Source organism: Engraulis encrasicolus, chromosome 5, assembly GCF_034702125.1.
Source record: "Engraulis encrasicolus isolate BLACKSEA-1 chromosome 5, IST_EnEncr_1.0, whole genome shotgun sequence".
NCBI classification, from domain to species: Eukaryota; Metazoa; Chordata; class Actinopteri; order Clupeiformes; family Engraulidae; genus Engraulis; species Engraulis encrasicolus.
The window spans coordinates 9,584,018-9,599,050 of NC_085861.1; the positions used below are offsets into that span (position 1 = coordinate 9,584,018).

Consider the following 15,033-nt stretch of genomic DNA (forward strand, 5'->3'; position numbering starts at 1 on the left):
ACTTCACATGTGTTTCTTCTTACAGGGTTTGCTGATGTCTTTGTCCTGGTGGACAGTTCAATAAAGCAACAGGCGCTGGTTAGGACACTTCTTACTCGGCTGGCAAACCAGCTCAACGTCAATATTGACACCAATCGCATGGGTTTGGCACAGTTCAGTGAAGACACCAATGTTGAGTTTTATCTTAATCAGTACAACACCAAAGATGACATAGTTAAAAAAATCAAGAGTTTCAGACTGAAGCCTGGCGGTCCAAGGAGAATCGGGGCAGCGTTGGATTTTGCCCGCGGCATCTTGCTCAGCCCAGAGGTTGGGGCGAGACTCTACCCGGGCTTCAAACAGTACCTGGTTCTCATGATGACAGGAAAATCAGATGACAGTGTTTATAGACAATCAAAGATTCTCAACGACTTGAGTATTGATGTGATTACAGTTGGTTTTGGTAATGCAGACCCCATGGAAAAGCAGGCCATTGCCACAGACAACTCTATGTCCTACAGTGTGGTGGGGAACAGCCTTGGGCAGATACCACAAGATATCAAGGAGATTATTGAAACCACGGAGGAAGTATATGTTGCCAATGGTAAATATTTAATGATGAAAAGTCCCGTGCAGTTTTTTAAAGTTGCTTATGATATGTAAAGGCAATCGATTTACTATTATTGACTGCTACACACACTGTACAAAATGAGTTGTTGAGCCAACTTGAAAAGTAACACAACCTGCTTTGAGGTGTTTAACTTCACGCCAATACTTTTGGGGACTTATTGTCCTATGCTCACATAGAAGAGAACTCAAGTTGACTTAACGTGAGATGATAAGTGCATTAGAGTATGCCCCAGAGATGGGACAAAGTCGCTAATGTTCAAGTCAAAAGTAAGTCTCAAGTCCTTACAATCAAGTCAAGTCTCAGGTCAAGACACATTTTCATCAAGTCAAGTCCATTCCAAGTCGTACCAAAGTCAAGTCCAAGTCTCTTTTTTTTTTTTTTTTTTAACCAAGTCCTTAACAAGTCACCATGTATTCTAAGCACAATCTTGACAACTACTTTTGGTGTTTTTGGAACAACTCTACTGGTCATAAATTCAATACCTCTCCACACTGCTATGCATGTCTCTCTTTGCCAGTTGCGTTCTTTACGAAAAATAGGCGGCCTACTGGTTCTGGTTAATACAAGGGTAAATAATTTTATTTTATTTTTTTCATGAAATATTTTCACAGAGAAATGCAGAAAACTGAATATATTTAGACTTGACATGCCATTGCTATTGTCTTTGCAAGTTAAAACTGTCAAGTCCATGTCAATTCTCGAGTCAATAGCATAGAAGTCTGATTCAAGTCACAAGTCATTCTAAATAGTCAGGTTTCAAGTTGAAACCTCTTTTCCACTTCCCATTTTCTACCTGGCTTGGCTGCCGTTTTTTCCGTTTCAATTAGTCAAGTACAACCCGACACAGCATGGCACAGCTCGAAACCAGCCCTCGTTTTTTTTTGGTCGGCTGAACCGAGCTGAGCGGGTCTTTAGCTGGCTACAACCCAGAATCTTGTGCGTCAGCTCGTCCTCACCGATGAATCAAAAAATAATCATGGCGGCCACCAGATCAACTCTCTTGGAATGCTCTTAGTTTGACACTGTGTTACTTTGATATTAAAATCGAAGGCAGAAATCAACGCCTTAATATCCAAATATGATGTCGCTGAAACTATTTATAGCCTACATCGATAGGTGAGATATCTGTCTGCCTTATGTTAAGTCAACTAGCCTACGTGGCAACGCCAAAAACGCAACTCCAACCATACTCCAGGTTTGTAATGGAAACACAAACCAGGCTGGCTTAACCGCACCACTCAGCTCGACATGACACGGCACGGCACAGCCGTGTTGTATGTGGAAAAGAAGCCGAAGACTCCTCAATTCCACATGTAACCTCCTAACCATTCATCCATAGCAGCCATAACTTTGTGAATAATATTTAATCTAAGCTTAAGCAAAGTATAATAAAACAACAAGTTGCATGATAAATAAAAATGATTGGAACTGGACGCCTAAATGTTGGAGTGTGTGCAAGATTTTGAATCCGTTCACCTGCTTAAAAGTTATCAGACGAACAAAAGATCCTCTACACTGATCTGAAATAGATGACCGAAGTTGTCACTAAGATGACCACCTAACTTAGCTAGAACAACTTTGGTTATGCTCAATATTCACCAGTGTCCACACAGTGTCCGTTCTCTTGATGCCTCTGCCGCCATCTTGGACAGAATGGGTACATGCACAGCAGGGCAGCCTAGGAGCAAATCTTTGACCCACTTTTGTAGGTAGTGGCATAATTTATCACCATGCTACAGTACACCATCCCAACTCATCAATTTCTGACTACCTTCGACCAGACTGCAATTTTTGATGTCTAAGGTATACCCCCCTTGTGGCAGCATAACTTCACTGATGGTTAGAGTTAGGGAAAAGTCCAGGTTTAGGCCACATAGTCAAAATGCAACGTGGCAGCTATGCCCTTAACGTCAACAATTGCAGTCTGGTCAAAGGTAGTTAGAAATCGACGAGTTGGGATGGAGTGTGTTGCACCATGACATCAGACAAACTCCATTTTTTAAGCGGAACAGGGAAAAACGCTACCGGTTTCCACAGTGGGGTATGCCACTGAGTGCTACTCTTCTGCTTTAAATGCATTGAATAGAAGGTGTCTGGCGTCATGTGAAAAAGTCTAATAAGGACAGATATTGAAGCAGGATGCCTTTTTTAAGTTGCCTCACCTACAGTACTTTACAGTGTACAGTTGGCTCAACTTTTTCCACATTATTTTACAGTGCATGCAGGCCTACGTGTATGTAATTTAATGTCCTATGATAAATGACCAACTGTGTTGCATTCTAATAATGCATGACTCATCATCTGTTACAGAATGCGAACAGTCCACGGTGTCAGACATTGTATTCGTTGTGGACCAATCCATCGCGAGAGACCACGAAGAATTTCACATCGTTCGGAACTTCCTTTACCACATTGTCGCTGGTCTGGACATCAGTTCAAACAAAGTTAGGGTTGGGGTAGTGCTATATGGTGACACGCCCAAAGCTGAAATATACTTGAATACATACTTGGATTCTTACGCCGATAAAAAGGACAGTGACAAAAAGGAAATCCTCAATCAAATCAAGAGACTTCCACATATAAAGGCGACCACTGCAGACACTGCGAAGGCACTGCGCTTTGTAAAAAATGATGTTCTCACCGCAGGAAGAGGCAGTAGATTTGAGATGGGTGTTCCCCAAGTTGCTGTCGTCATCACAGCAGGGCCTTTCTCAAGTGATGTCAGAAGTGCAGCAATGGAATTACGGAAGTTCGGGCCTGGGGTTAAAGTCTTTGCTGTGGGAGTGAAAAGTGCCGACTCGAGAGGACTGCAGCAAATCGCCTCCTATCCGCTGTCCACCTTCCTGTTCACTGCTGACGTCCTCCCAAATCTGGCCACCATACAGAAGTCCTTGAGAACAAGCATTTGCCATGTAACAGTAAACCCCCAAAGTAGGAACAGAGTTTTCTATCCCGGGTTAAGATCAGTTGGAGCGCCTGGACCAGGCATCGCTGGGATTCCTCCTCTCAGAACAAAGTCTTTGAAAACAGGTCGGTACAACCAGTCTTGTTTTATCCATTTTTTGTGTAACATGATACAGGCATTTGAAAATAACTGATTGAAGCCATTGCTAAGATATATCTAGGAATAGAGAAATAGAGAATAGAGAAATTCCAGAACATCTGGGCCATAATTACATATACATTAAAGGTGCACAGCGTAGGATCGTGGTCAGATTGTCGATTGTCAAATGTGATATTTTCATTAATATTTACTAAATAATAAACTAACATTTACTAGCATGACCCAAGTATAGTAGGCCTACGTTTTGCAGCTTAAACTGTCTATTTCTGGAAATTATAAATGGCAGACATGGAGAAAAATCCCCTTTTCATGTATGATAAGTGTAATTTTCCCAGTCATAATGATTTCTTAGAATTCGATGGTAGTGGTAAATATTCATGAAAAAGGTAACATTTGTGAATGGGCAGCATGAATACTGGAAATGAACTACTGAAAATATTACACAGTGCACCTTTAAAAGATTTTTGATGACCTTGTGCCGGGCCCAGCCAAAACTGTCAGCAGCTGTGTGTACAAGTTCAAGTACAAGTTATAAACCTGTAAATTATGTAATATAATGTAATGTGAAATGAATTATTGTGACAATTGTCCCCAAGCTACAAGAGTAGTGACCAATAGCTAGATCTGAGTTCTCTTCTAATGTTTGGTGTCAGAAAGACTTTCGAAATATACAAAAAGCCCAACAAAGGGTTAGGGGTGTGAATTAAAAACAAAGTAAATGCAAAAAAAAATTGCAAATGTAAATGTGGTTGCTGTTTAACTGAAAACTATTCTTTTCCCTCTCACAGGTTGTGTGAAAACAGAGCAAGCAGATTTGTATTTCTTGGTTGATCAATCTGGAAGCATTCTTCAACCTGAATTTGATGTGATGAAAAAGTTTATTGAAGATTTTCTGGACATTTTTCAAATTGGGCCCAAGCAGGTCCGTGTAGGTCTGGTGAAATTTTCCACCCCAGTGAAAGTTGAGTTTAATCTTGTGGACACCACAGATAAGGCCGCAATTGAAGAAAAAGTCAAAGCCCTTTATTTGGATGGGGGAGGGACATACATAGGCAAAGCTCTAGATAAAATGCAAGAACTATTTCAACAAGCAAAGCAGGACCGACCAGATCCAGAGATACCGAGGATACTGATTATAATCACTGACGGGAAATCAGATGATGAAATAGCAAAACCTGCCGCTGAGCTGCGTCAACAGGGAGTCGATATCTATGCAATAGGTGTCAAAGACGCAGATAAAGAAGAGCTGTTGGAACTCTCTGATGATGAAAAGAAGATCTTCCCATTAAGCAGCTGGGATGCCTTAGCCGAGATCAAAGACCAACTTGTTCAACGCCTGTGTGCCAAAGAAGGTCAGAACATTGGATGCATGTCATGATGATGTCACGAATAATTCACCCCATTTTAAAACATGTGCCATTAAATACGTATGTCCAATAAGGGTGTAAATAATAATCGATATGTATCTATGCATCGATCTTACGGCCAGCGATTGAATCGAATCATATCGTATCATATCATGGGGCATTCTTAAGTATCGAAAATAATCGAATCGCCGGCCCCTGCCCAATGCCCTAGCAGTAACATATTAGAAATGGAATAGTAATTGAAAAAAAAAAAAATCATATCGAATCGTATCGTGGGACATTCTTAAGTACAGAAAATAATCAAATCGCTGACTGAAGAAATTGATATCGAATCATATTGTCATGTAGGCTGTGATTTACACCCTTAATGTCCGTCACATACTATTGTGAATACCTGAGCACCTAAATGCTTTGTTTGTTTGCTTTATTGAGTTGTATTGCCCCTCTCTTCACAGCATGCAAGGATGCAAAAGCAGATCTCATCGCACTGGTGGAAGGTTCAGCCATGATTTCACAACCAGACTTCATCAACATAAAAAGCTTCATTAAAAACTTAATGGATCAGTTTGAGCTTGGGCAAAATGCAGTGCGCATGGGTTTGGTGCAGTATGGTGCGGAGGCGAAGACAACATTTCAGCTCAGTGATAACAAGGCTGAGATGATAACAAAAACTGATGCAATGGTTGAATTGGGAGGTCTTCCTTCGACTGGTAAAGCACTCAAGTACGTTTCCCAGATGTTTGATCAATCAAAACTAGGCCGTCCTGGAATCCCACAAATCCTGGTGGTCGTATCTGAGGGGAAGTCGGAGGATCAAAACATTATCGTTGAAGCTGCTGAGATGTTAAAGAAGCAAGGAGTCATCATCTACGCAGTTGGCATCGGCTCTGCAAATAGTGACGACATATCCATACTGGGCAGTGGGTGGCAAAACAAGAATTTTTTCTTGAAGGATTCAAGTGAACTGATGTCTTTTTCCGAGAAAATTGGTTTTGAAGTCTGCCATGTCAACCAAGGTTCGGGCTTTGAATTTTAACAGTATTAGTCTCTGTCAGAGCAAAGGTTTACTGAAAGCTCCCATTCACAGGCTCTAGATAGTATTTCACCCAGCTGTGTACAGTGGAATACAGATACTTCAGTAGGCCTATGTGGATAAATCAGAAATTCTGAATGTAGTTTTGAGCACCACTAATGAAGAGATGAATCAATCTTGCCAACAAACTAAGCAGATCATTTCTAAGACACCAAGTGAATTTAGAAGAATTTTCTCTTCAGAAATGCAGTTCAAAATTCCTCTTGGACTAGTCAAAAACAACAGAATGACTACCCGAAATGCAATTCTCTACACTTAGAAGTTCAAACTACTCAACTACTGTATTAGAAGGCCTATATTATTCCATATTATAATATGTGTACAATATCATAGGCCCTAGTTTCTGGTAGGATATATTCAGTTTCCATTCGCCTGACAAGCTGATCAATTTCAGTTGTCTAGGTACAGTAGATGCACAAGGCACAGTAGAAAAGGAAGGCTCAAGGGTTGCCTTTGTTTTAACCATTTCAGCCATCAGACATTCCCCAATAGGCCTACCTGGCAAAGAAAATGAATGAACTAGCCATTGAAGTGGCATCAACAAGTTGAAATCTGAGGTGTACAACTTCTCATGATATGGGTGAGTGTGGGCATGGACAAACAATTCATTAAGTATATTCTTTTTGTGTCCCTTTTTCACAGGGTGCTTAATTGACATGTCGGACATGATCTTCCTGGTTGATGGTTCGCAGGGGGTCAGTAATGAGCAATTTCACACAATGAAGCATCTCATGATTGGACTTGTGAACACTTCGTTTGTTGGAACAAACCATGTACGAATTGGAGTCATCGTGTACTCCACTGAAGCCCACAGCCAGTTCAAGTTGACTACGTATGACACACACATCGAGCTTAGAGAGGCCATATCAAACATGAAGCTTATTGGTGGAGAAGCCGACCTTACTAACGCACTGGAAAACTCAATAGATGTTTTCAACAAGGATGCAAGAAAAGAGTCAGTGAGGCAGGTTCTCATAGTTATCGCTAGTGAGGAGGTCACACACCATGTGGACAATTTGAAAGAAATATCTGCAAAACTGCGTGACAGTGGTGTCAACATATTTGGCGTTGGACTGAAGGGGGATAGGAATGTTCAGCTTCAAGGTCAGCTGGAAACACTCACCAACAACCCCAGCAGGGTCTTCTATGCCGATAACTTCAGTGGCTTGGACAAGGACATTTCCCAGGGGATCTGCAAAATAAAAGTTAAGAAACTTGGTAAGATTCTTCCATATTTAGGGTGAAATTCTTAAAAACATCAACGGCCTTTCTTTAAAAAAAGTTGAATGTGGTATTGAATGGTCCTCTACCACTATGTCAAAAACACCTAAAACTCGTTGTTCCACATGTGACTGAGTTGTGCTGGTTAATGAAACATAAGAAGACATGCATATTAATATTCATTGAATTCATTGTGATCCAAAATTAAACTCTGGCCTCCACTGAGGATGTTCTGGCCTCACAGTTGTCCTAGTAACTGCTATCCAGACAGCTAAACAATTCCAGAAAAAACACTTGCGACACCGAGGGTGAAGTTTGGTCGTTTATGGAAGATTGTGAAACTGAAAAACATACAAATTCATTCGTATAAATCTCTTGTGTTGATATGGATATTCGAATCAAATAACAGTTACATAAAAACGGCATTGTCTATATGAATTTCACTGCCGTAATATTGGAGCTAAGCTAACATAAATTCATTGAGAGTAAAATGACAAATTAAGAAGCTGGTGTACTAGTTAAGTCGGAACAGATACACTATAACATCAAATAAAAATATTATTCACTTACAGAGATTGCCTTTAGCTGCGTTCAAGGAACGAGAAGTTAAACTGGTGAGTTTCATGTAGCGCTTGAGATAACTGTCAAAGAACCATGGGCATTCTAAGGTCTCGCAGCTGGAGTACAAATGTAAACATATGTCAAAATAAGGGTTTTCCTGTTAAAGGCTGGCGTAGCCAGAACACTCCCCGCCTGGTATCATTAATGATGCCATATTTACACTACAACAATGTCTGATACTTAATCGCTCTCCCCGCCATTCTCTGATGGGAGTGGCGAGATTGTGGAGCTCCATGGAGCTGGGCCTGGGTGCAGCGCTGTTGGGTGCCTATTGCTGTCACACTCAGTGCATTTGATTACCACCTCACAATTGCGGGCTACATGCTTGTTTGATGCACAAAACACTTAAAACATATGTTCTTCTCCTGTAGAATCCTTTTTTCGTTCATCAATTGTCATTTCTCTGAAACCCCGGCATACTTGCAGGGAATGTGGCTTGAGATGTAGAGGGCATTGTCTCTCTGGGTCTTCATTTGCAGTGGTGGAGTGTGAGTGGGCAGTGTCAGTTTTATACACAGAGACTGATCTTGTGTTACTACTGTGACTTTCACTGACCTTCCTGCTTGCTGTGGTCGGGGTGAGAAGGCTAAAGCTTGGGTCGTTGCGTGCCTTTGCTTGCCTGCGTATAAACTCTAGGAAAAAATGAAAAAGGAGGATAATAAACCCTGAATTTCTCCTTGTATTTTGCGAGCCTTCCATGACCCACTTCTCCTGAAGTGAGTATGGCAGTTTCTCCACTATTGGATTTTATCCTCTTGCTGTGTCAAGGTAAGGATAGGGCCGGGTAGGTAACCTTCGTGCTTTGCAGAGTCGATCTCTACAGCAAATCATACAGCTCTCTAAGCACTATGGTACTCTTTGTGTGATATTTTAGGGAACTGCTCAAGTTTAGTAAAGAGAGCTCCCTCTACAGCCTCAGGCGCACCATACATCTCCTCTAACCTCTCCCATACGAGCCCCAATCCTGCTGCCTGGTCCCTCACATTTACTGATCTAATACGGCGTGCGTGTGTGGCAGATTCTGGGCCTAACCACCGTATTAACAAATCTAGCTCTTCCCCTGCTCTAAGATCTAGGCTCTCGATCGTATTCATGAATGAGCTTTTCCAGGATAAGTAATTTTCAGGCCTGTCATCGAACCTGGTCAGTCCTGATGACACAAGTTGACTTCTTACCAGGTACCTTGCTAAGTCAGATGTGGGTGTGTCACTGGGGTGATGTGCTGCTCTGGGCATGGGAGGACTGTAGTTGTGGTGTGTGGGCATGTGGGTAGGTAAGCTTGGTCTGGAAGAGCTGCGTTGTTCGTGCTTGGGTGCGTGGGCAGGTGAGGCTGGTCTGACAGGGCTGTGCTCAGAGTGTCTGGATGCGTTGGCAGGCAAGCTTACTCTCTGAGGGCTGCAGTTGGTGTGCTTGGGTGCGTGGGTGGTTGAGCCTGGTCTGGGGCGGCTGTCATCTGTCTGCTTGGGTGCGTAGATGGGCGGTCCGGGATGGCTGTAACCGGTGTGCTGGGGTGCGTGGTCAGGTGATCCCGGTCTGGGATGTCTGTAGGCGGTGTGCTGGGGTGCGTGGTCAGGTGATCCCGGTCTGGGATGTCTGTAGGCGGTGTGCTGGGGTGCGTGGTCAGGTGATCCCGGTCTGGGATGTCTGTAGGCGGTGTGCTGGGGTGCGTGGTGAGGTGATCCCGGTCTGGGATGTCTGTAGCTGGTCTGCTGGGGTGCGTGGTCAGGTGATCCCGGTCTGGGATGTCTGTAGCCGGTGTGCTGGGGTGCGTGGTCAGCTGATCCCGGTCTGGGATGTCTGTAGGCGGTGTGCTGGGGTGCGTGGTCAGGTGATCCCGGTCTGGGATGTCTGTAGCTGGTGTGCTGGGGTGCGTGGTCAGGTGATCCGGGTCTGTAGCTAGCATGCTGGGGTGCGTGGTCAGATGTTTCAGGTCTGAGATGACTGTAGGCGGTATGATGGGATGCCTGGGTCAGGTGATTCAGGTCCTGGAATGTCTGTAGCCGGTGTGCTGGGTGGCATAGGCAGGTAAGCTTGGAGGAGGACTGTAGTTGCTGTCTCTGGATGTGTGAGCAGGTAAGCTGGTGATCTGAGTGGGGGGGTGCGGTCATCATGTCTAGATGTGTGGGTAAACAAGCCTGTATGTGACTGGTTACTCAGAGATTCAATGTGAATGTGAGATATATCCACAAACACATCACCTGCTGCAAGGTGGTCATTAAGCTCAGCACTTTGATGCAAGTCTTGTTGAACTGAACGTGAGCTGTCACTGTGATGGCTGTGTCTTTTCTACATAGTCCTTGGTGCGTTGTTCTGAACTTTGTGTAAGTAGTAGTATATCTTGGTCTACTGTGGTACTCCTTATTAAAGTCTACAGCTGCAGCCTCCATTACAGCTGCTTCAGCCATGGCAGCCTCTGCCTCTCTCTCCCTCTCTAAGGCGATGAGTGTTGCGTCTAGTCGGGCTTTTTCCATTTTTAAATCTATCTCTTGACGTGAATATGCAGCTCTTGCCTGCGCGGCTTGGGCTTTAGCACGAGCAGTAGCTGCTGCCAGCGCTAATGAAGCTGTACTCGTATGCGGGTTCGCTGATCTCACGGATGCGTTTGTCCTGTCCATGGCTATGGATGCGTGGTCTACCTTCCTCGTTGACGTGACGTTACACTTGCGTGCTGGGTCTGTCTTCCGCTGGCACAACAATGCGGTCTGGTCATCAGCAGCTCTTCGTAGGTCTCTCTTTTCACTGTTCTGGCCTCACAGTTGTCCTAGTAACTGCTATCCAGACAGCTAAACAATTCCAGAAAAAACACTTGCGACACCGAGGGTGAAGTTTGGTCGTTTATGGAAGATTGTGAAACTGAAAAAACATACAAATTCATTCGTATAAATCTCTTGTGTTGATATGGATATTCGAATCAAATAACAGTTACATAAAAACGGCATTGTCTATATGAATTTCACTGCCGTAATATTGGAGCTAAGCTAACATAAATTCATTGAGAGTAAAATGACAAATTAAGAAGCTGGTGTACTAGTTAAGTCGGAACAGATACACTATAACATCAAATAAAAATATTATTCACTTACAGAGATTGCCTTTAGCTGCGTTCAAGGAACGAGAAGTTAAACTGGTGAGTTTCATGTAGCGCTTGAGATAACTGTCAAAGAACCATGGGCATTCTAAGGTCTCGCAGCTGGAGTACAAATGTAAACATATGTCAAAATAAGGGTTTTCCTGTTAAAGGCTGGCATAGCCAGAACAGAGGAGCATTTTGAGGCTTTTGTCAACACTATTAGACAGAAAACCAGACGGTGGTAACATAAACCTACTCTTTACCTTCGCCAAGGAGGTTATGTGATCATGTGATCTGAGTTTGTGTGTTTGTCTGTTCGTTCGCAGTGTGTGTGTGTGTGTGTGTGTGTGTGTGTGTGTGTGTGTGTGTGTGTTACCCTCATGTAATTTCTGCCATTTTAAATGACCAGTCATAGAGGTGGTGCATTCCAATATGCACATTCCCGTCCTCCACTTGTGCTTGTCGTCTCGCCCCGCCTCTGTGGAGAAAACAGTAACGTTTCCCAGCTGTCAGCCTAGCCACAACAACTTTTGGGGGACTGTTTTTCATTCACCATCCCAATTGCAAATGAGAAAATGACATTTGAATAGTGCTTTTGCAAGATATTGAACTAATTTCAGTCGTCAGTGACATCATCATGAGGTCATAAGCAGGCAAGGGAGGACGGAAGTCAGCATATTGGAATCCACCTTGTGGCTTTGTAAATCGTCTAGCATAAATTGTGGAAATACACTACTAAATAGAGATGCACTGGATCCTGATTTTTAGGATCCTGCCGGATACCGGATCCACTGCTTAAGAACCGGATCCTACGAAAGGGTTGAAACACATAGCCTACTCGCACACGTGGGCCCTTTTTATTACGTTGGCTCAAACTATTTTTTAGACTCACTGGCTTACTGCCACACTGCCTGCACTGTCCACTTCCAAAGGGCTTTCACTCCATGCAGCAATTGGGGTTGTGAAAGACTGACTGAAAAACCTAGGCTAGGGATGCACCAGATCCTGATTTTTAGGTAACTGCCGGACACCGGATCCACTGCTTAAGATCCTGCCGGATCCGGATCTTGTGAAAAACCCTATTATCCTGCCGGATCCGGAACCGGATCTTGGATCCTGTGCATCTCTACTACTAAATAAATTGCTATAAATTACACACTAAATCTTTGAAAATAATCCAAGGCTAAACCTTTTCTCTTTTTCCCCTTTTAGATTGCTTAGTGGATTTGGTTTTTGTCATGGATGGATCCAACAGCATCAACCCCACAAACTTCACAAGCATGAAAGACTACATGATTGATTTAGTCAAGTCCTTCCAAATCGGCCCTGATTTGACTCAAGTTGGTGTGGTGCAGTTTTGCGACAGAGATATCGACATACGACACGAACTCCTCCTCAATGAATCCCACAATGCAGCACAGATTATCAACAAGATCGGTTCGATAGTACAAATAGACCAAGGCAACTCAATTAAAAATGGTCTGAATTTCGCCAAGACCGCTTTTGAGCCTCGAAATGGTGGTCGAAATAAGTCAGGCATCAAAAAAGTCCTGGTGTTATTCACAGACGCAAATGACAAAACCATACAGGAGTCCATTGGTGTTGCTAACGAGATCAGAAACATGGGTATAGAAATAATAGTCATTGGAATAGGCCCAGTAAATACAGATGATCTGTGGAAGATTGGACTGCGACGGCCATATATTTTAGAGAACTTGATCAGTGTCCCAGAGTTGCAGTTTGACATTTTGAGAGACATATGCGAACAAAAGGATGAACCAAGTGAGTACAATTTTGAACCGCCTCTGTGAAATCTGTGACCAAACTTGAAAGAGTTTAACCCATTGATGCCTGATGTTGTGCTGCACAACATACAGTGCCTTCAAAAAGTCTACACACCCCTCTTCAAATGTCAGGTTTTTGTGATGTAAAAAAATGACAGAAAGACGAATAAATTCACAGCTTTTTCCACCTTCAATCTAAACTATTAACCTGTACGATGCAATTGAGAAACAAGCATAAAGCTTTAAATGGAAACAATAGAAAATACAAAACTTCAATTAACATGGTTGCATAAATATACACACCCTTAAATTAATACTTAGTTGCAGCACCTTTGGCTTGTCTGGGCCATTCCAAAACCTCAATATTATTCTAGTGAAGCCATTCTTTAGTAGATTTAGGCGTGTGCTTAAAGAAATTGTCGTTCTGAAAGATTTGTTCCTCTGCATCTTCACCTTTATAACAGGGGGCCAAAGATTTTGTGCCACTACCACGGCCCCTGTGGAAATGTTCATAATTCCCTCCTCCCTAATGAAGGCCCCAGTTACAGCTGAAGAAAAACAGCACAAAAGAACAATGCTGCCACCACCATACTTCACGTTAGGTATGGTGCTATTGCGGTGATGTTTTGTGCCAAAAATACCTTTTGGAATTATGTCCAAAATGTTCAACCTCAGTTTCACCTGACCATAACACATCTTCCCACATGCATTTGGGAGATTACAGAAGTATTTTTTGAGAAATTTACCTCACCAAGATTGAACTTTTTGGTCATAATTCAAAAGGGTATGTTTGGCGCAAAACATCACCGCAATAACACCATACCTAACATGAAGTATGGTGGTGGCAGCATTGTTCTTTTGTGCTGTTTTTCTTCAGCTGTAACTGGGGCCTTCATTAGGGAGGAGGGAATTATGAAACTTTTCACAGGGGCCGTGGTAGTGGCACAAAATCTTCGGCCCCCTGGTAGAAAGGTGAAGATGCAGAGGAGCTAATCTTTCAGAACGACAATTTCTCCAAGCACACGCCTAAGTCTACAAAAGCATGGCTTCACTAGAATAAGATTGAGGTTTTGGAATAGCCCAGACAAGCCCAAAGGTACTGCAACTAAGTATTAATTTAAGGGTGTGTATATTTATGCAACCATGTTAATTGAAGTTTTTTATTTTCTATTGTTTCCCTTTAAAGCTTCATGCTTGTTTCTCAATTGCATTGTACAGGTTAATAGTTTAGATTGAAGGTGGAAAAAGCTGTGAATTTATTTGTCTTTCTGTCATTTTTTACATCACAAAAACCTGACATTTGAGGAGGGGTGTGTAGACTTTTTGAAGGCACTGTAAGCCCTGGTGCCTGGAGCTGCATTACGCAACATTCAGGCTCATGAGATTTGAGACAACTTTATTAAAAATCTCTGTTTGTTTGAGATGAATGAACACATTCTAATGAAAGATGAGGGCCTTAGCGTTTACATGCAACTTAGTGCATATTTGTATGTGTTTCAGAAGCTGATATATTTAGGCTTTTATAGGCTGAGGGCAGCTTTTCTTAAAAAGGGCTTTGGCATTCAGCACCCTTTTTTGCAGGTGCCTTTGGCGTCAATGAGCTTAAACATCTGGTCACTTTCAAAGCAGCATTAGGCATGTCAACTGTGAAAAGTCTACTGTGGGATACTGTATAAGAATAGCCTACAAGAGTTATGCACTGTAACTGACCTCTCAACACTGCACTGCCTCTACTTTGGTGGATAGCCATGTCTGTTTGTTCTCCCTCTCTCTCTTGCAACAGGTGTCAAATGTTCATTCCTATTAGGTAACACTCTCTCTCTCTCTCTCTCTCTCTCTATCTCTCTCTCTCTCTCTCTCTCTCTCTCTCTCTCTCTCTCTCTCTCTCTCTTTCTCTCATCCCTAGTAAGAAACTCAAATTAAAATTGAAGGAAAGGACATAAGACTTACTCAGCACTAAGTTCGTTGGATACGCTCTGATCTGATTTAGAACAGACACATCTAAAACTTTCATATCCAGTGTTTTTAATTTTTTAATTATTTAAAGTTTAACTCCATCATAACTATTGCTATGGTATTACTGGAAATATTAAAGTAATAGAGACAGTTGGTGCAACCTGGTTTGCAATGATTCATGACACGTCAGTTGTAACCACTTCAAACACTAGTGTGGTGTTATGTTTGGCCAGCCCAGTCACGAACG

At 42.6% G+C, this 15,033-nt stretch overlaps 1 protein-coding gene across 1 annotated transcript in view; it reads left to right on the top strand.

Annotated features, from left to right (window-relative positions):
- Positions 1–15,033, top strand: part of LOC134448785 (collagen alpha-6(VI) chain-like) — a 45,826-nt gene that overhangs the window by 2,396 nt on the left and 28,397 nt on the right. The window contains exons 3-8 of the mRNA XM_063198444.1: positions 26–583; positions 2,921–3,640; positions 4,463–5,026; positions 5,497–6,057; positions 6,777–7,352; positions 12,259–12,483. Of these exons, the coding sequence (XP_063054514.1) occupies positions 26–583; positions 2,921–3,640; positions 4,463–5,026; positions 5,497–6,057; positions 6,777–7,352; positions 12,259–12,483 (3,204 nt within the window). The remainder of the gene's footprint in view (positions 1–25; positions 584–2,920; positions 3,641–4,462; positions 5,027–5,496; positions 6,058–6,776; positions 7,353–12,258; positions 12,484–15,033) is intronic.